Source organism: Schistocerca gregaria, chromosome 2 (assembly GCF_023897955.1).
Source record: "Schistocerca gregaria isolate iqSchGreg1 chromosome 2, iqSchGreg1.2, whole genome shotgun sequence".
In the NCBI taxonomy this organism is placed as follows: domain Eukaryota; kingdom Metazoa; phylum Arthropoda; class Insecta; order Orthoptera; family Acrididae; genus Schistocerca; species Schistocerca gregaria.
This window is the reverse complement of record NC_064921.1, coordinates 26756848-26778888: the sequence shown is the minus strand read 5'-3', so window position 1 is coordinate 26778888 and position 22041 is coordinate 26756848. Positions and strand designations below refer to the sequence as shown.

Here is a 22041-nt window from a genome sequence, read left to right as displayed (position 1 = left end):
GTAATTTGAAAATCTCATTTAGACAACGATATGTTTTTCCCCAGAATACTATCCCATAGGATGCAATGGACTGAAAATAGCCAAAATATACTACTCTGATACAGTCATTACTACAAACTCTTGAAATTATTCGAAGTACAAAACATGCTGAATTTAGTTTTAGTACTAAGCTCACCACATGGTCCTTCCAGTTTTTCTTCTCATCAATGTACATGCACCCTGTACTCTTTCAAATTGTTTGCCCTCCATGGTGGGATTTAGGTCGTCATGTTCACTTATTTTTCCATGTTGTACATATCTAGTGGTTTTTTTTTTCCCATTCAGTGTTAGCTGGTTTGCACTAAACCATTTTTATATATCTTGTAGGACATAGTTCACAGTACTCTGCAGTGACTACTTCATATCACTAACCATTAAACTAGTATCATCAGCAAATAACATGATTCTAGCTTTTTTCTCTGACACCTGAATATCATTAATGTAAATGAGGAACAGCAGTGGGCCTAATACACTTCCTTGGGGTACTCCTACTGTGATCTCCCTTGGATCTTATCTTAGTTTAATTTTTTGGTTAATATTTGGTGCTGTAATTTCAACCACTTACATCCTCTTTTCCAGATACAACTCAAACCACTTTTTTTACCGGTCCTCTACTACCTATCGCTTCAGGCTTTTCCAAAAGTATGCTGTGGTCAACAGTGTCAAAGACTTTTGACAAATTTAGATTTATCCTGACTACACTTTTCCCCTCTTCCAATTTACTGATTATTTCTTTTGTGTATTCCAGTACAGCTGTTTCGGTACTTCTCCCTGCTTGAAATCCATGCTGATTACTGTTCATCAGATTGTGGATGTTAAGATAATGTGTGATTCTATATTTCATTATATAAATATAATAGAGGGAAACATTCCACGTGGGAAAAAATATATCTAAAAACAAAGACGATGTAACTTACGAAACAAAAGTGTTGGTATGTTGATAGACACACAAACACAAACACACACACAAAATTCAAGCTTTCACAACCTACGGTTACTTCATCAGGAAAGAGGGAAGGAGAGGTAAAGATGAAAGGATGTGGGTTTTAAGTGAGAGGGAAAGAAGTCATTCCAATCCTGGGAGCGGAAAGACTTCCCTAAGGTAAGTCTTCCCTAAGGTAAGTCTTTCCACTCCCGGGATTGGAATGACTCCTTACCCTCTCCCTTAAAACCCACATCCTTTCGTCTTTCCCTCTCCTTCCCTCTTTCCTGATGAAGCAACCGTTGGCTGCGAAAGCTTGAATTTTGTGTGTGTGTTTGTGTTTGTTTGTGTGTCTATCAACATACCAACACTTTTGTTTCGTAAGTTACATCATCTTTGTTTCTATATTTCATTAGTATCTCTAAAACCTTAGAGAAAGTTGGGAGAAGTGAGACAGGTCTGTAGTTTTCTATTTTAAGCTTATCACCCATTTTCAACAGGGGAACGACTTTAGAAATTTTCAGTTTCTGTGGAAACATGCCCTCAGCCATTGACAAGTTTGCTATATGTGCCAATGGTTTCACTATTTGATTAACTGTTTTCTTCACTAATATTACTGGCACCTCATCTACTCCAGCTGACATCTTGGACTTCAGACTTTTAATGACTTTTAAAACTTCCGTTTTGTTTGTTGGGACTGTCATCAAACTGCTGGCTGCCTTGGGTTTTGCTCTCGTAGTCTGCTCCCTAAAATTCCTGCTTAATGTCTGGGGTATATTTAAAAGGTAATTATTTATATAATTAGGCATGGAATATTTATCTACCATTTTATTCTCCTCATCTTTTACAATAATTTCCTTATCTTTGATAAGTACCCCAGTTTCTTTTCTCACAATTTCCCATGCTATTTTAGTTTTATTTCTGGACTGTTTTATTTCCATGTCATTACTTAGTAACTTTGCATTTTCAATTACTCTGCTGTATATTTTCCTATACCTTTTTACATATTCCATAAAATCATTATCTGCACACTCCCTCAACTCTGAGTTGAGTTTTTTCATGTTTTCACATGATTTCTTAATGCCAAGAGTCATCCAAGAACTTGACTTTATGTGTCCAGTAGACTTGATTCTGGTCAGTTTCTTTGGAAAACACATCTCAAAATTCATCATATAAATCAATGCAAATACACTATATGCCTCATCTGTACTTGTTTGTTTCATAACATGAAACCAAATTTCATTTTCTGAGATGCTTATGAACTGATGACAGCTGTCCACAGAGAAGTTTGTTTTGTAAATATTGTCTACACCTTTATCTTCCTTTGACCTTAAAGGGATTTCAATGGTGTGAGCATTGTGGTCAGACCATCCTAAATCTATGTTTGTTACCTCTATGTCAGTTGTTGACGTATTTGAGAAAATGTTATCTATGAGGCTATTTGAGGTGTTTGTTATTCTAGTTGAATTGTTTGCGTGTGGTGACATGTTTAAACTCTTCAATATCTCCAAAAATTCCCTTTTTTGTTGACTTTCAACTTGAAGATTAATATTGAAATCACAGCAAAGAATAATAACAGATTCTTTTTTGTAAAAAGTATTTAGCAACAATTCTAATTTATCAAAAAAGACATCATTGTTTCCACATGGTGACCTATACACTGTTATGACTATGACTTTTTTCATCAGGCCACATAGCTGGACAGAACCTGCTTCAAAGAATTTTTCAATACTTAAGTTCTCTGCTTCACATCTCTTTTTAAATTCTAACTCTTGTCTAAGGTAAATACCGACTCCACCACCTTTTGCAGTTTTCCTACTGTAATGATTTGCCAGTTTAAATGGATTAATATGAATACTACTAATTTCATGGTCCTTACACCAGTGTTCAGTAATATACAAGACATCAGGTTGGGGATTACTTACTGCTATTTCGAGTTCACAATATTTGTTCTTGATGCACTGCACATTTAGAGTCATAATCTTTAGAACAGGGGAGTGAGCATTGATGGTATTTCTCATTTCGTTTAACATTGTTAACTTGGAGTTTTCATTAAGGCTGGATACCAAAATCCCTGTTGTACCACAAGTTTCTTGTTTCTGTTGCTTTTCCCACTCGAAATGGATGATGCTGATTGATTGTTTATACTAGCTGTGGCAGCTGATGACATTTTAATATTAACTATAGCAGATGTTGATGTTTTTAGTGCTTCAGAAAATGTTGCTCTTGTTAAGGTCTTCATGTCTTCTACTTCTGCCCTCATTTGGAGTGCGATTTTAGGGAACTTTTCTATTGATATACAGCTTATTTCTTCTAGTATCTTTTCACCCATCATCTTTTTTCCATAATAGTTCCTGTGCTGTCCATACCTTATGAAATGATTTCTCTCTGAGCTGTTTGCATCCACAAAAGCTGCACACCTAAAAGCACAGCAGATCTTCCTTAATTTATTATTTGTTGACTTTATTTCTTTGTTTACGCATGATTCCTTGATTAGATCATGTCTATGTGGCACACTTACAATGAGAACTTTTAAATTTAGACCTGACAGCTTTTTTACAGTTGTTTGAAGTGCCCTTGTCACTAGTTGGCTTTCATTTTTGTATATGTCATTTGCTCCAACTATTAGCACACAGCATGTTCCAGTCTTAACTAAGTTTTCACAATTATTTACTATTTCTTTAAGGGGAGCGCCAGGTTTGACAAAGCCTGTAACTATAAATTGGGACTGCCGATCATTTATTATTTGTGCCACACCCTTCGCATGACTATTACCTAATACACAGACTTGATATTTGTTGTTCTCCAAGTGCCCTCATTCCATTGGTTTTATAGTACACTTTGAAGAAACATCCCTCTCTTTAGAACACACTGATGATCTAGTTTCACTTGTCTTGTTTTTTGAGTTCACATTTTGTCCTGTCGTGTCTTTACCACCCATTTTTCTTTGCACTCTGTTTATTGTGGATTTCATACTGTAAGAAATATTTCATTTACTACAAGCAGAAGTTTTGTCTGAAACAAAAACTGCATGTATGTTTTCATTACACTCGGTTTTTAAATCGCCACCTTTCCGTCGGTTTATCCGTTCCTCCAACTTATTTATGTGTAATGATTTGCAAGCACAAGGTCTTGCTGAAGCAATGCATAACACATTCTTATATGCAGTTATCGTATCCTGACAAAGCTACCATTACTAGATGATAGCATTCCATGCCACAGTCACATTTCGCATCCCATTCTTCTGTTCCCATGAAACACTTTGCATGAATCCATTTTTGCGACACTGCACATAACCGGATACCTTTTGTGATATAGTTATTGCGCTTTATACAATTTATACTCTATATGTAGCCGTTTTCCATAGAACTATTTATACACACTTATATACGCGATGCCATCTTTACATTCAGAAACTGTGTCATGAAAACTCTTCCCTTTTGCAGATTGCGAAGAGGATTTGTAAGCAAAATTACAAAATCATTGTGAAAGTGAGTGAATCCCTCGAAAATAAGTGGAAAATTACAAATGGAAAGTCTTTCTTTACTGCATGAGATATTTAAAGCACTAACATGGCGGACGAGCGTAAAATTGAATTTATGCACAACTGTCATTACCGTACTAACACCTGTCTGCTGAACACACAAAATAAAAATTTCTAATACTGAAAACCACTGTACCTACTCAAAATGAATAAAGTACCTGGCCCTGACAGAATTCCCATTAGATTTTGCATTCAATAAACTGGGATCTCGGCTTTTTGTTAGCTTTTCTTTATTGAGAACACATTCTTGACAGAATACATGTAGCAGAGAAGATATCTATTTATAAGAAGAGGAAATGATGAGGTCCATGTGCTGCAAGATCTTAGAGCATGTTCCAAGCTCGGACATAATGACACCCCTAATTGGGTAGTCAGCCAGATCTCTCCACCTCCATTCCTATTCCTGTAGTGTCATAATCTCTGTGTACCAGCATGTAGCATATAGGAGAGAACAGTGATTGAGATTGAGAAGTTGAGTTGGGCCAGGAGATCTGCTTGGTTAGTCTGAAATGACAGCTTGTAGAAAACAAAAAACTCTGGTTCAAGTCCAGGTTTTGGCATAAATTTTCAATCATTACTTCATGGGAGAAATATATTAAAAACAAAGATTCCAAGACTTACCAAGTGGAAAAGCGCCGGTAGACAGGCACAATAAAATAACACACAAACACACACACAAAATTTCGAGCTTTCACAACCAGTGGTTGCTTCATCAGGAAAGAGGGAAGGAGAAGGAAAGATGAAAGGATGTGGGTTTTAAGGGAGAGGGTAAGGAGTCATTCCAATCCCGGGAGCGGAAAGACTTACCTTAGCTTACCTTAGGGGGAAAAAAGGATAGGTATATACTCATGCGCACACACACGCACACACACACACACACACACACACACACACACACACACACACACACACACACACACATATAACCATCCAAACATATACAGACACAAGCAGACATATTTAAAGGCAAAAAGTTTGGGCAGAGGACATCTCTGCCCAAACTCTTTGCCTTTAAATATGTCTGCTGGTGTCTGTATATGTATGTGTATGTATATCTATATGTATATGTATATGTATGGATGGATATGTGTGTGTGTGTGTGTGTGTGTGTGTGTGTGTATGTGCGCGCGTGCGCGCACGAGTATATACCTATCTTTTTTCCCCCTAAGGTAAGTCTTTCCGCTCCCGGGATTGGAATGACTCCTTACCCTCTCCCTTAAAACCCACATCCTTTCATCTTTCCTTCTCTTTCCCTCTTTCCTAACGAAGCAACCGCCGGTTGCGAAAGCTTGAAATTTTGTGTGTGTGTTTGTGTGTTATTTTATTGTGCCTGTCTATCGGCGCTTTCCCACTTGGTAAGTCTTGGAATCTTTGTTTTTAATATATTTCTCCCATGTGGAAGTTTCTTTCTATTTTATTTACAATCATTACTTCAGTTGCATTAATTTGTTTACCATAAACATTATGGTGCTTATGTGAATCTTCAATTTTCTGTTTCATACCTGTTTATATGTAGAATTTGTTACTTATTATTGTGTACTCTGGCTTTCAAATAATGTTAAAGTTGTATGTAAAATAAAGGGAAGGCAATCACTCACCTATGGTTGACTGACAACTGACGACACCCACATCCATGGGTTGAGGGTGTGTGAATGTGTGTACACTTGCTATACAAGGAACAAGAGCTCAAAAGCTAGTGTGAATACCTTTTTCTGTTGCATATTTCAGAGTGCCACACATCAGTTGACTATAGACAGATGGTTGCATTTTCTTTATTTTTTTCTATTATTCCAATCAGGAATTTCCATTACTTTTGTACATTGTTAAATCAGTGATGGTCTCTAAAGTCTTTAGTTGCTGTGGCCACTTTTACTGTCCAGTTCTCTTCTGTTCAGTAACATTTTCACTTTTTGTGACTTTCCTCTATTTTTATTGATGATTCTCTTTTTTTATTGCATTAAACCATTTCATACGTGTCAGAACATTGTTCATTCACTCATATAATTTGAGGATTTTGCATCTCACTTCTCATATTGTCTTATTAATGTTTTCTATAAAGCTTAGCTTGTGGTTAATCCACTGTGGTGCAGCTGTATATGGATGTAGGTAGTACTAGAGGTATACCTACAGGAGGTATTTTTTCCCCAACTGGTGTGTTTCCTAACTGTTATGAAGATGCCTTTTCCTTTACCTTTTCTATGGCATATACATATAAATAATCCAGACCTGAAACATTTTACTTTCATGGGCAACGTTATTGTTTCAGAATTATGCAGAATGGAAGCCTTGTAATTTACAACACTCGTCCAGAAGATTCTGGATATTATATGTGTCAAGCGTCCAATGGTGTTGGTGTGGCTCTCAGCAAAGTCATCTACCTCACAGTTCATGGCGAGTATTTACATGATGTTTAGTCATCTTAAATTCTCATTTATACAGGTGTAGCTAAGAAATTCACTACTTCTTAAGGGTACAGTAAGGATGATTATAAGAAAAAGAAGAGAAGACAGCAGCAAGAAATATTTATCTGTTTTGTTGTTGTTGTTTTTGTTGATGCTGTTGCTGTTGTTAATGTAAAAAAAATGAAGTATCTAAATAGAAAGTTTTACATTTTCATACTTAGCATTAGAATGTTAGAAAATGGCCATTCTTATATACACTGTCATGCTACTCAACAAGTACTGCACATAGGCAGGTCCTCCCACTGTAGAAGGAATCCTCATATCTTTTGGACAATGTTCAGTTTGAAACCTTGTTTCGATGATTTAGTCTCATTTAAGTGGGCAGAAGTATAGTTCAGTAAGAAATTATTCCTTATTTTCAGACACTTCCTCCCATTAACGCATAATCATGTGCCTCAACAGTAATTTGATGTATGAGGGTTGGCTGAAAAGTAATGCCTCCACCTTCGTAGCTCTTCAACTGTTGGCAACATTGGTATGCAGCAGGTACTGGCCTGTTTCGTAGCCTCTTCTCTACAGCTCCAGTTGGTGGGAAGCCTTAGCATTGAATGGTTGTGTTGTTACAGTGTTAAGTATGGAACCCTGTGCAAACGGTCAGTCAGTGCGATTTAAGCAACATGTAGTCATTGAATTCTTGACAGCAGAAGGTGCCACCCCAAAGGAAATTCATCAGAGAATGAAAGCAGTTTATGGTGATTGTGTTGATGTGACTACTGTGTGTTGTTGGCAAGTAAGTTTAATGATGTTGAGGTGGGAACGTCTGACCTGCATGACAAACAAAGGGTTGGACATCGTGTGACAGCAACCACCGAGTTTCACATGCAAAATGTTGACAGAATAATTTAGAATGATCATCATATCACTCAGAGTGAAATTGAAAGCACAATCAGCATTTCACGTGAACATGTGGGTCACATTATTGCTTTGCTAGGCTATCGAAAGATCTGTGCACGATGGGTATCCCCGATGCTGACTCCTGAAATGAAAGCACACAGACTTGAAATTTGCCAGGAACTTCACTCATGTTACACAAATGAAGGTGACACCTTTCTCCATTAAATTGTGACAGGATATGAAACATGGGTACACCATCACAACCTGGAGACATAACGTCAGTCTATGGAATATTGTTACTAAGACTCGCTCCACAAAATGAAATTCAAGATGCAGACCTCAGCTGGAAAACTCATGGCCACAGTGTTCTGGGATGCAGATGGTGTCATCCATGTTGATTTCCTTGATCACGGAACAACAATAAATTCAGAGCATTACGTCACAATGTCACGTGAACATGTGGGTCACATTATTGCTTTGCTAGGCTATCGAAAGATCTGTGCACGATGGGTATCCCAGATGCTGACTCCTGAAATGAAAGCACACAGACTTGAAATTTGCCAGGAACTTCACTCATGTTACACAAATGAAGGTGACACCTTTCTCCATTAAATTGTGACAGGATATGAAACATGGGTACACCATCACAACCTGGAGACATAACGTCAGTCTATGGAATATTGTTACTAAGACTCGCTCCACAAAATGAAATTCAAGATGCAGACCTCAGCTGGAAAACTCATGGCCACAGTGTTCTGGGATGCAGATGGTGTCATCCATGTTGATTTCCTTGATCACGGAACAACAATAAATTCAGAGCATTACGTCACAATGCTGCAAACTCTGAAACTACGGCTAACAAGTGTCCGAAAGGAAAAGTGAAATGTTTTCCTGCAGCATGACAATGCAAACCCACACACTTCATGTGCCACCACAGCAGAACTTCAGAGATTGAATCTCATCACCGTACGGCATCCTCCATACAGTCCAGATTTAGCACCATCTGACTTCCATCTGTACCCGATTATGGAAGATGATTGGCGGGGACATCATTGTGCTTCTGATGAAGACGCTAAGAGAACTGTGAGACTGTGGTTGTGGAAACAGTGTGTCAACATATTCTGTGATGGCTTCAGAAAACTTGTTCATCGTTGGCAGAAATGTATCTAATTGGCTGGTGATTATGTGGAAAAGTGAATACTGGTAATTAAAGATCACATTCTAAGGATTATTTCTGCAACTGATTTATTAAAATATTCCCATCCAAACTCTATTAATAAAAGTGGAGGCATTACTTTTCACTCAACCCTCATATATTAGAAGAAGAAGAAGAAGAAGAAGAAGAAGAAGAAGAAGAGGAGGATGAAATCCTGGATGTTTGGTGTTTGTTTTCTATTGGGTACATATGTTGAACAGCTTGAAGGTTGCTCATGGAGTTAAAGCAGATGAGTAATTTCTTTCCAGAGTTGTCTCACCTGCCCCAGCATTATCAAGGTCACATTCAGTTCAGTATCAGGGATTATAAAATATTTTGGGAACTGGATGTTGAGGAATAACACAGTATTTATATGACCATGAAAACAGTCAATTACTGATAAAATTATTTAATTGGATAGATAAAAAATCTACTCACCAAGTGGTGGCAGAATACACTCATAAAACGACTATTGTGATTGGCAAGTTTTTGGAGCCAGTGGCTCCTTCTTCAGGCAGAAGGGTTAAAGGGGAAGGAAGAGGGGTGAAGAGAAAGCACTGGAGGTCTAGGAAAAGGGGTAATATGTATTGTACAGTAAGTCTCCCCTACCCGTGGTTCTGAATGACTTCCCCAAAATCTGCCCCTTTTTCTAGACCTCTCCAGTCCTTTTCCTTCACCTTCTGCCTCAAGAAGGAGCCACTGGCTCCAAAAGCTTGCCAATCGCAACAGCAGTCTCTTATTTGTGTGTTCTGCTGCTGCTTGGTGACTAGATTTTTTATCTGTCCAATTAAATAACATTATGTACATAATGAAATAGTTACAATTCTTAGTTAAAACATGGATGAAAAATGATCAGAAACATATTCTGGAGTATTTTTTTTTTTTTTTCTTGTTAGTTTGATATCAACATGGGGCCTCCTCACCAGTGAAATTGGTGAACAGTTGTTCACTCAATTATGAACAGGTACTTTATTCAAACCTAACAACATTAATTTATGCATTGCATGTATCCAAACAACCTTGCTGATTAAGGAAGACTTTCAACAAATTTTCATCATTGGAAGGTGGGAAATGACATGGAAATCTAGTGAAATGGGTGATGATAAGGTGCTGCTTGGTTCACACACTACAAATAGACTTTGCTTTACAATAAATAGCGATTGACTAATGTAAGAGACTGGGAGTAATGTTGGTCCTAAAAGCTCATGATGCCAGCCTGATCTCCACATGCCAAATAGCACCAATAATTATGAGATGATATTGACCCAGACTCTGCGTAAAATTGTATCAGACATGCTTTATATACAGTTGAGGCTTTTTTAGATGTTTACTGCCTTCCGGAATTTTACTTTGAGGTGTCTCATGTGAAGTAACCCTGTCAAATTTTCATCACAAGTTATGGGCAGCTACCGTCTGACTGATATGATGCAACCCACCATGAATTCTTCTCCTGACCAACCTCATTATCTCAGAGTAGCACCTGAACCCTAGTGATCTCAATGATTTGTTGGATGCACTCCAATCTATCTTCCTTTATGGTTGTTACCCACCATGTCTACCTCAAGTACCACTGAAGCTATTTCCCTAAATCTTAACACATTTCCTATAATCTTGTCTCATCTCTTGTTTGTCTTTTCCAAGTATTTCTTTTCTTGCCAGTTTTGCGGAGAACCTCATCATTCATCTTATGTTATCAGTTAACCTAGTTTTCAACACCCTCCTATAGCACCACATCTCAAATGCTCAAAGCATTTTTCTTTTGCAGTTCTATGATTCACTTCAATTCAGTGCTGTGCTTGAGGTGCATATCCTTGGAATTTCCTTCATCAAATTAAAGATAATGGTTGGTAATAGCAGTCTTTTCTCTTTGGATATACTTGTCTGCTTTTTATATCCTCGCTGTTTTGTCTGTGATACATTGTTTCCCTTCCAAGATATCAGAATTCCTTCACTTCATCTACTGCATGATCCCCAATGTTGACATTAAGTTTCTCATTAATTTTGTTCCTGCTACTCATAACTTTCATGTTTGTTCACTTCACTCTCAATCCATATTCTGTCCTCAGTAGGCTGTTCATTCCACTTAGCTTATCAGGCTTTCACTGAGGCTAACAGTGCCATATGTGAATCTTATCATTGATACTGTTTCAACTTAAATTTTAATCCCTCTCCTGAACCTCTCTTTCACTTCCATCATTGATTCTTCACTGTACAAATTAAATAGTAGAGGAGAATGACTGCATACTTGTCTTACATTTTTTTTCAATCCAAGACCGCTGTTGGTTGTCCATTGTTATTGGTCACCCTTGATTCTTTTACATATTGTATGTCACTCATTTTTCCCTACAACTTAATATCATTTTTCTCAGGTCAACAAATGTAATGTAAAGTCGATTTTCCTTAAGACTTACTTCCATTATAAAGCACAATCACAGAACTGTCTCTATTGTTCCTATCCCTTTCTGAAAGCCAAACTCACTGTCATCTAATAAATGTCAGTTTTTTTCCATTCTTCTGTATATTATTCTTATTAGTAACTTGTATGCATGAGATGTTAAGCTGTTGTGCAATAATTCTCACATTTATCTGCTCTCACTATCTTTGGGATTATATGGACGATATTTTCCTGAAACTCTGATGGTATGTCTCCAGTCTTACAGTGTCTGCATGCCAACTTGAATAGTCATTTGTTTGCCACTTTGTTGAATGATTTCAGAAATTCCAAAGGATTGTCACCTATCCTTGCCTAATTTGACTATATGTCTTCCATAGGTCTGTCAATTCTGACTCTACTACTGGATAACCAAAGTCTTCCATCTAGACTCTCATTTCCTCTTCTGTCACATCATTGAACAAGTCTTCCCCCTCATAGAGCATTTCAGTGTGTTCTTGCCACTTACCTGCTCTCTCCCTGCTTTAAACAGTGGAATCCCTGTTGCACACTTCATGACTTTTCTCTCATTTTTAATTTCACTGATGGTTGTTTTGACTTTCGTGTATGCTGAATTAGTCCTTCCTACAAACATTTCTTTTTTGATTCCTTCACATTTTTTGTGCAACAGCATTTATTTTATTCCTAAATGACGTATACTGTTGTATTCCTGTTTCCCTGAGCATTTTTGTACCTTCTTCTTCTTCTTCCATCAAACAATTAAGTATTTCCTCTGTTACCCAAGGTTTTTTTTCCATAGTCATCTTCTTTTACCTATGTTTGTCTGTCCAATTTTGTGGTTTCCCTTTTAGATATATCCATTCTTGTTCAACTGAACAGCCTGCCGCAATATTCGTCACCAGAGTATCTATGTACTTTGGAAATTTCAAATGCTTCTCATCATTTCTCATTAATTCAGTATCCCACTTTTTGTAATGAACCAGTTCATTATGAGAGGCAGTCTCTCGGGGCGCTAATAGAGCTGATTCCATCTCACAGTTGTATTGTTCGTTATTATTAGAAATGAAATGCTAACTACCTGTCTTGGATATCTCTCAATAGCAACAAAAACCTAAAGCTATGAGGCACAAGTGTTTGCATAATCCTCTGTAATTGCTGTAATAACGTCTTCAAAAGCTACCAGAAGATTAGCAGTTTAGAGCTGATGCTAGTGACTATTTTGGGTTTGCAAAAACAGACTTAATGTCTTATGGGATAACAGCAATCAGTGATTTTATAATGTTACTTAAAATCCGTCTTGATTGCAAATTTTTTATTCGTATGACCGGTTTCAGTTCATTCAGAACCATCTTCAAATCTGATATTTCAGTTACAGGAGTAACCTGTCCAGATCCAGCAATTTTCATGACGTAGCATGTGAAAATTGCTGGATTCGGACGGGTTACTCCTGTAACTGAAATATCAGATCTGAAGATGGTTCTGAATGAACCGAAACCAGTCATATGAATAAAAAATTTGCAATCAAGACAGATTTTAAGTAACATTACTATTTTGGGTATTGAAAATCCTCCTGATTACTTTGCATACTTTAATGGAACTGGTGATGCACTTAATTAAACCAAAGAACTCATGTCCTCTCTGTTGTTATACATCTGACTTTCACATTTGATTTCCAAAAGACTGTAAGATTTGCTGCAGTTGGTTGGCATTTGAACAGACTCACCTGATGCTGTAACAATGGCCTCTAAATGCTGTAACAATGTTGCTAAGCAGTATGGCCACAGCAGCCAGAGATAATGGAAGTGTGTGTGTGTATGTGTGTGTGTGTGTGTGTGTGTGTGTGTTGGTACGCACGTGAGATAGAGAGAGATACTAAAATGTATAAAAGTCTTTTCGTCGTGCCTGTCTGCAACTCAGTGTCTCCTCTGCATGGTAGGTGGCAATTTATCCTTTTCATACTATTGTTGTTGAAAGCAAACAGTTGTATGGTAAGCATTGGTTGCCAAACTTATGAACCTTTTGGGCTACCATTTTATTTTTAAATCCCACTGTTAGTTACTAAAAGAAACTAGGACAGAAATATCAAGATTTTAAAAAAATCTTACATTTGTTTATAGCCTATAATTTACATTTTTAGTAAATATGAAATGAATTCTAATCAGAGAAAAAAATTGAATTGTAGTTAGAAATAAAGTTTCAAAGCAAGGACAGATTTTTTAATTGGAGTTATTAACTTTTAAGAGGAGGATATAACTCTCTTTTGTCACAATCAAGTTTTGGGTGAGTTGGTAGTGGCTGGCATTCAAATACAATTCTCCAAGTGTTCATCAATCAGTCTGTCTCCGTCCCCCCGCCCCCCCCCCCCCCTTTTTCCCCTCCATGCTGGGAAAAGAAACCTCTCACAGATATGAAGAGCAGAACATTGCCTTGAGTTTTAAAATAACACTAAAAAACATGAGTTACTTTTCTTTAGGAGCAATAGGTCAAATACTTTCAGAGCTTGAAGAAAGCAATTTAAAGATAAATCAATTAGTTCCAACTCCATGTCAGCATTGCCTTCTTGAAAATCAAAATACTCCATGACAGAACTAGAAAACTCTTCAGCATCAACTCTATAAAAGGTGACTTAACAAACAGTGCAACATTCAAAAATTATGAAAGCATTTGTTGAACTGACTTCTCAGACCTGAAAGAATTGTATACTGTTGTGAGGAGTTGCTGAAGAGCCTTGCCTGCCAAGAGTTTGTTTCAAACAGGCAAGGTGTTTCTATTCACCTTGGATGAGATTTTATGCCACAGTCCCAACTTTTTGAGAATGAACCAACATCTGAAACTGTTCACACATATCTTTATCCTTACCTTGTAGCTCTAAGTGAAGGATATCTCACTTTTTGGTGATGTCTGTGAAAAAAGCAAAATCCTGCATCCAAACCAGATCTTCTAATTCACAGAAGCATTCACCTCCTTCTTTCAAAAATTCTACTAATGTTGAAGCAGCTCTTAAAAACGCTCTATGTTTCTGCCTCTACAAAGCAAAAGAACTTCCATATGCTGCAGCAGATAACCTTACTGACAACCTAGTTCATCAGTCAGCACTCGGAAAATGTTTGAGAATTGCATGGGCTCTAACTTCATTCATTACTTTTATGTCTGTTTTTATCACCGTATTAGTCAATTTATCAAGTGATATAAAAAAATGGTAGTAGTGATGAAAGTAAGTTTTAAGTTATTAAGTAATCTCAGAACACTTAACCTTACCCCTCCTTATTACTGTATTTGTGGAAATCTGTGCAGATTTAATAGCAGACATTATCTCAGTTTTATTGTTGGAACTATCAAATAATTAATCTCCACCTTTTCAAAAATCGCCATCTTCATATGGTTTCTTATTCTGTGCAATAATTTTTAAACTCTGGATGATGCCTCTGTTTCTGTTTTATTCTTATCTGAAGGTTTAAAACACATGAGTGTGTATCATTCAATTTCGATGTTAGCTGCCTTACCTTTTCTTTCCTTAGAGCAGAATCCGGTGGGATATCTTTTTCAGCCCCTGAGTGAATGGTTCTGAAGTCACATTCAACTTTCCATTTTCTCCCAACTGACACACTTGTATAGCACAATAAATGTACACACTTGCCCTTTGCCTGATTAAAGAAGTAATCAAATTTCCATTCCAAATGAAAGTGAAAAGTTGTTTGCTTTCATTAGAATAAGCCTAACTCAGTATCAATGTTAGCAAACACTATATTAGCTAATGTTTGATATGTATGCAGCAAACAAAGTGCACAACCTTGTACATATACAGTGAACTGTGAGACTGATTATGTAGTATTCCTGACTGAAAATATCAGTTGCGTGGGAGAAACAACCAGTTGTCTTGAGCAATGTCTGAACTCAGTGCAGCAACCCAGATTAGCAAACTTGAGCATTACTACGACTGACCAAAAATGGCCCCATGAGCTACAGGTAGTTCACAGTCAGCAGTTTGGTGATCACCAATGTAGAGTGCTCAGTGGTTTATGCTTACTGCCCTTCTTTGCCTATTTTCAATATGACCTACTTAGGATTGGCCCAAAAAAACAGTATTCTAAGATGGGTCACTGAGTGTTTTGCAAGCTACCTCCTTTATAAACCAATGTCATTTTCTCTGTAAAAATCCACTAAAAAGTACATATTTTCCCGTATTTCCTCCTATCCCGTTTTTTTTGTGTTCTCCACAATTTTTTAATATTATTCAGTTAATTCTGCTTGATTATAGTGAATACAAGTACTTGAGCATATTGAGACTGCAGTTCTTATAACCATCTGACTCAGGTGATCAATGCATGATTAGCTGTTTATTAATTACTGACCATATATTTTCAGTGCTGCAAAAGGAATCATGGCTACAGAAATTATTGAAACATTTGCAGTTGCTTACCTCACAGTGAGTTTGACCCCCTGGCTTTTTTAAACGAGTACTATAGTCCACACAAGTGGAAGCAAGTTTTGTGGGAACTGACTCAGATACTCTACTCCACATCCTATAGGCTGGCTGACTTACAACACAAGTGCAGTCTGTAATGTCAACTCAGACTGAGATGTGATTACATGCTGTAGGGGAGATAGCTAATCACATGTAGGATGCTATCAGCAGTATGAAGGTAACACATAGTAACATTGTATCACCACACAGTATTACACTATCACACCTTGAATGCCTATCCAATAAGGCAGATTCTGTAGCTATACAACTGAGTGAGATGTTAGGTCACAACAGTGCAAACCACCTTACAAGAGGAACTGCCAATGTTCCCATATTCATTCAGAAGTAAACTCGTAGACATCCACTGATATGGCTCTGTGGCTCAATCATCTGTGGCTTTTTGGTTCCACAGAAAGTTTGGGACTCGAGCAAGGAAATGTATGTTACATTGTACACACCCACAAGCCAACATCCACAATCTGACATAGGACATCCACTTGCCAAGCAGCCTCTCAGCATCTGCATGTAACTGACAGAAGATCCAGACAGAAATCCCTTCTGCACACAGGTGCAGATTTTCTACTCAGTGTCAGCTTGTGGCATGCTTTCAATTGGGATCTGACCATCACAGACAAAGCAGAGCTCATCACTGGAGCCAACCTCTTGTTGTGTAAACAGGTAATACTGGACATTGCTGAGTTACAAATGATAGGCAGTGTTACTGGGCTCACTGCACAGAATCATGACATTGCTGTATGCAGTGTCAAATGTATTCAAGTTCTCTGGAAGTAGACAAAATTAATGGACCATTATCTGACAATCAGTCAGCCCCCAGCATACTATGAGAGATAAACCAGAGTGCATTACATTAAAACATATGGTTCGCATATCTCGTGCCATTCTCAGGGCCTTTCACCAGACCTTTCAGCTGTAGTGAAGGCTAAATTTGGCTGAATGGTACACAAACGTTTGATCTGGCCCTCCCACCTGTTCATTTTGTTCCAAAAAAGGATGATGTACAATGCCTATGTGGCAATTATCATATCCTAAATACATGGACTCTTGAGAGACTACAACCACCCACTCAGTGTTTGGTGTTCTGGATTGTGCTAATGTGTACTCAGTTCCCAATGGCAGAGGGATATGATTCCAAAAATAGCCATAATCAGCACAACATTTGGGCTTTTTGAGAGCTTATTCATGACAATTCAGCTCACAAAATGCTGCACAGGTTGGCAATAGTTTATTTTCCAAGGATTTCCCTTTTGTTTTGTCTTTTTGGACAACATTTTCATCTTCTCAGGAACTGAAGAGCAACACCAGAAGCACTTGACATGAGTTTTCCAACACTAAACATTTCAGTGTGATAATCAATCCAGCTATGATACATTTTCAGTGAACCATTGGTCACATTCCTAGGACATCCTATTTCTTCATCAGAATTGTCATCCTTACCTCAAAAGCCCTCAATCAAATTCACAAACCAGAAACAATTAAAGAGTTATGTTGTTTCCTTGAAATGTTGAATTTTTGCTGTCACCATGTACCTCATGTAGCAGCACTGCAGGAGCCACTGGCTGCTGCGCTTGTAGATTCCAAGGGGGGAAAATGTTGCAATATGTTCTGTCAATGAGCACAATAAATGGATATGGCTTTCACCACTGAAAAGTACAGTATTGATGGTGCAGCACTGCTTCTTCACCCTGTGCAAGGTGCACCATTTGCTCTGGTGGTGAATGCTATCAATTCACCATAAGAGCTGTCTTGCAACAACAATTTAATGATGTGTGTCAGCTGCTCACATTGTTTTGATGTAACTTCCTCTCTTCACACTTTACTGGAGGACTGTGCACTGTTGTCCATGTACGAATCAGTCTGGTACTTCCATCCTCAGTTTGAAGCCAATGACTTTGTTATTTTCATGAACCCATTTACCTAGTCATTCTGGCATAAAAATGATATTTCTCTTGCCATTACAGTAAATTTAATAAGACATTCATCATTTATCCAGAATAAGCAATGTAGTAAGATTTCCTGATCCATGTTAGCAGCATCTGAAATAGCATTGAATTTTCAAAGTTTGCTGTGGTGCAGAATACTGACAAAAAACTAAAAAAATTCTTGAACAACACCTTCACAATCTTAGAACTGCAACTTGTCAATGTTCCTGAATCATTCATTTGACACTAGTGGGTCACCTATAAAGGAGAGCCTTGAACATTTCTTCAAGTTGCATTTGACACCATGGCTTTGACAAGTTCCTTAATATTAGTCACCCTGGGATCATCATATCAACATGATTGGTCACAGACTATTCTGTCTGACATGATATTGAAAATTATTGCACTGAGTGGCCCATGCATGTCTTGCCTATCAATGCTACATAGTGTGCCTTGTAAATGCACCAGTATGTGATTTTCCAAATACAATGGTTTTTGCTTATTCACACACAGATATCATCAGTCAACTGCCACCTGTAACAGACAACACTGTTTACTGAGAATGACTGACCTCTCACATGATAACCAGAAACAATACCAGTCCTAGACTTACAACAGAGACACTAGCCCTATCTTTCATTTCAAATTGTGTTTCCCACTTTGGCCCCCTTTCTTCATGATAATGGACCATGTTCATCAATTTGGATTAGAGCTATTTCAAAAACTGAGGAAGTTTTGTGGTGTCAGTCATCTTTGGACACTAGCTACTATCATGCTAACAAGTGTATGATTCAGCAGTGGCATCATACACTCAAGGCTGCATTGAAATGCCATTTGATAATTCACTAGACCTTCACTTCTGACAGTTCTACTCAGTGTCCATATAACGTACAAGATCAATCTTGATGCTTCATCAGCTGAACTGTGCCTGTTTCATGAAGTTGTTGACAACTATCACACAGCCACCAGACATTAATCTACCAGATTTTGCTGCAAGTCTGTGTCACATCGGTCACATTCACCTGCAGCCAGTCTGAAGACATGATTCCATATTTCCTTTCATCCATCAGGACTTGCAAAGCCATACATGTATGGCATTATGAGCAGATGGTAAAGAGCAAATGAAGCACTCAGTCTATTATTAAATGGCAATACTGCAACGGTGTCTTCATACAGGGTCAAACAGTATATCATTTCCCAGAAATGCTCAGCCTTGTGCCTCAACCTACTACAAGAGCAATCATCAGTGGAACACATTTCTGAAATCACCTTTGACTGATGGAAATGTTCTGGTCAGCATGCCTGCTTTCCAGTAAGATGTTTGGTGATGCTCTACTATTACAAGGGGAGGGAGAGAAGATGAGGGGGCTGACGTAGTGCAATTAAAAATTGATAGCTACTTCATATAGTGTTCATGGCCTTTGCACCAGAGATGTGGAGATATTCTGTTTCAAGTATTGTTATCAACACTTGACAGAAGATAGACTTCTCCTTGAGGAACAGTATGTATGATTACGGTTCCAAAAACCTTAACTGGGACTTTTAACACCCACAACTTGTCTATTGTGTGACATAATCATTACAGACATCAATCTTCTGGAAAACAGTGAGAAAATATTTTGAATATTATTGTCTTAATTCAATAAACATAGTCATAAAATGTGCATAATTGCCGCTGTTGCCAAGTGGTTCTAGGCATGTCTGCCCAGAACCACACTGCTGCTACAGTCACAGCTTCAAATCCAGCCTATGGTATGCATGTGTGTGATGTCCTTAGGTTACTTAGGTTTAAATTGTTCTACGTCTAAGGGACTCATGACCTAAGATGTTAAATCCCATAGTGTTTAGAGCTATTTCAACCATTTTGTGCTTAATTATAGGGAACAAATGACAGTGAGAATGTTCAGGCAGCTGTTCTCATAACTGTCTGACAACATGTATTTCTTCTCTGTATTCTTCACTTTGGCATTGCAACATGTATCAGTTAAATGTATGACCTGGAGCTATAACTCTGCTCTCTTCCAGTCCCAGCAAGATTTTCTAAACAGTTTCAGAATGTGACAGCTCCAAAAGGAAGTTCTGCAATTATTAACTGTACAGCTGAAGGAGATACACCTGTCTCTATCAAATGGTATCATGGAGGTGAGGAGATTAACACAGAACTTGACTCCAGAATGACTATATCTGAGGATGATATAGAGAAAGGTTCTTCTTCGATTCTGATATTTAAGAATGTTGACAGAGAGGACACCTCATTATTTGTTTGTGTTGCAAAGAATAAATATGGAACAGATCACTCTGAGATGTGGCTAGTTGTACAGGAACCCCCTGAAGCACCACTCAGTGTACATGTCAGCAACTATTCAAGCCGTACAATAAATTTGACATGGGAGCAACCACACACCGGCAACAGTCCAATTATTTCATACATAATTCAGTACAAAAACTCATCAGGTATGTCATCTTTTTGTACACAATTATCAAATGACAAATTGTTATTGCATTGAAAAATGCTGTATAATTCTTAGAGCAGTGTGCGTGTTTGTTGATAGTGAGCTGGCAGAAAAATGTACCTCAGATTGTGGTTAATGGAGAAATGATGAATGGTTCCATTAAAGATCTGATGCCTGCTCATGTGTACCATATCAGAATCTTTGCTGAAAATTCAATTGGTATATCCAACTCAAGTGAAGTATTAACTGTAACTACACTGGAGGAAGTTCCAGAAGCCCCACCCAGAGATGTGAGAGTTACAACAAAAAATTCTGAGGCACTCGTTGTGACATGGGAGGTGAGTAAATGAAATGTTATAACTTTTTTAAAGTCTTTCTAAAACTGAGTTAATAGAAAATTTAGTTTCGTTTAGTCATTTATGTATCCCATGTGGAATGAGTCATTTAGCTCACAACATAATAAATCTTCTCAGTGAAAATAAATCTTTGTGCTAATCACTTAAATGATTGACTTTTACTTTAATCCATATTTAAATTCAGTATGTGGGTTTATTCAGAAATTCGAGCAGAAGGAGTTCTCAAGAAAAACAAAAACAGTACAATGTTCATCAGTCCTAACATTTAGGAATGTTTATAGAGATAATACCTCATAATAATAAACTATAAATGTAAACACCACACATGGCCTTAAGCATGTTGTGACTGGCTGTATGCTCCCTATAAGGCAGTACAAGGAATTAATTATGATCATGGGATACATATACATCTACATCTATACTGTGCAAACCACTGTAAGGTGAATGGCAGAGTGTATGACTCAATGTACCGGTTGTTGGGATTTCTTCCCATTCCATTCATATATGGAGCATGGGAAGAATGATTCTCTGAATGCCTCTGTGTACAGTAATTATTCTAATCTTATCCTCATGATCCCTATGTGAGCAATACATACGGGATTTTAGTATATTCCTAGAGCCATCATTTAAAGCCAATTCTTGAAACTTTGTTAATAGACTTTCTCAGGATAGTTAATGTCTATCTTCAAGAGTCTTCCAGTTCAGTTCCTTCAGCATCTTTGTAACACTCTCTCATGGATGCAACAAGCCTGTGACCTTTGTGGAGCCTTCTCTGTATTTGTTTAATATCCCCTGTTAGTCCTATTTGATATGGGTCCCACACACTTGAGCAATATTCTAGAATTGGTCACACAAGTGATTTGTAAGCAATCTTCTTTGTAGACTGATGGCAGTTCCCAAGTATTCTACCAATAAACTGATGTCCACCAGCTCCTTTACCCATGACTGAGCCTATGTGATCATTCCTTTACATAACCCTACAGAGTTGGCTGATTTCAACTGTGACACACTGATATTAGAGTCATAGGATACTACATTTTTTCATTTTGTGTGGTGTACAGTTTTATATTTCTGAACCTTTAAAGCAAGTTGCCAATATTTGGATCATTTTGAAATCTTATCAAGATCTGACTGAATATTTATGCAGCTTCTTTCAGACAGTACTTCATTATAGATAACTGCATCATTTGCAAAAAGTCTGAGATAATTATTAATATTATCTGTTCGGTCATTAATATACAACAAGAACACCAAGTGTCCCAACACACTTTTCTAGGGCACATCTGAAATTACTTATACATCTGATGATGAACCCCCCCCCCCCCCCCCCCATCCAAGGTAACATACAGCATCCTCCCTACCAAAAAAAGTCCTCAATCCAGTCACAAATTTCACCTGATATCCCATATTATCATACTCTTGACAATAAGTGTAGGTGT

The 22041-nt window shown here is 37.6% G+C and overlaps 1 protein-coding gene across 1 annotated transcript in view; it reads left to right on the top strand.

The window, feature by feature from the left end:
- Positions 1 to 22041, top strand: part of LOC126334576 (Down syndrome cell adhesion molecule-like protein Dscam2) — a 290611-nt gene that overhangs the window by 119749 nt on the left and 148821 nt on the right. The window contains exons 8-10 of the mRNA XM_049996963.1: positions 6772 to 6896; positions 19819 to 20247; positions 20346 to 20584. Of these exons, the coding sequence (XP_049852920.1) occupies positions 6772 to 6896; positions 19819 to 20247; positions 20346 to 20584 (793 nt within the window). The remainder of the gene's footprint in view (positions 1 to 6771; positions 6897 to 19818; positions 20248 to 20345; positions 20585 to 22041) is intronic.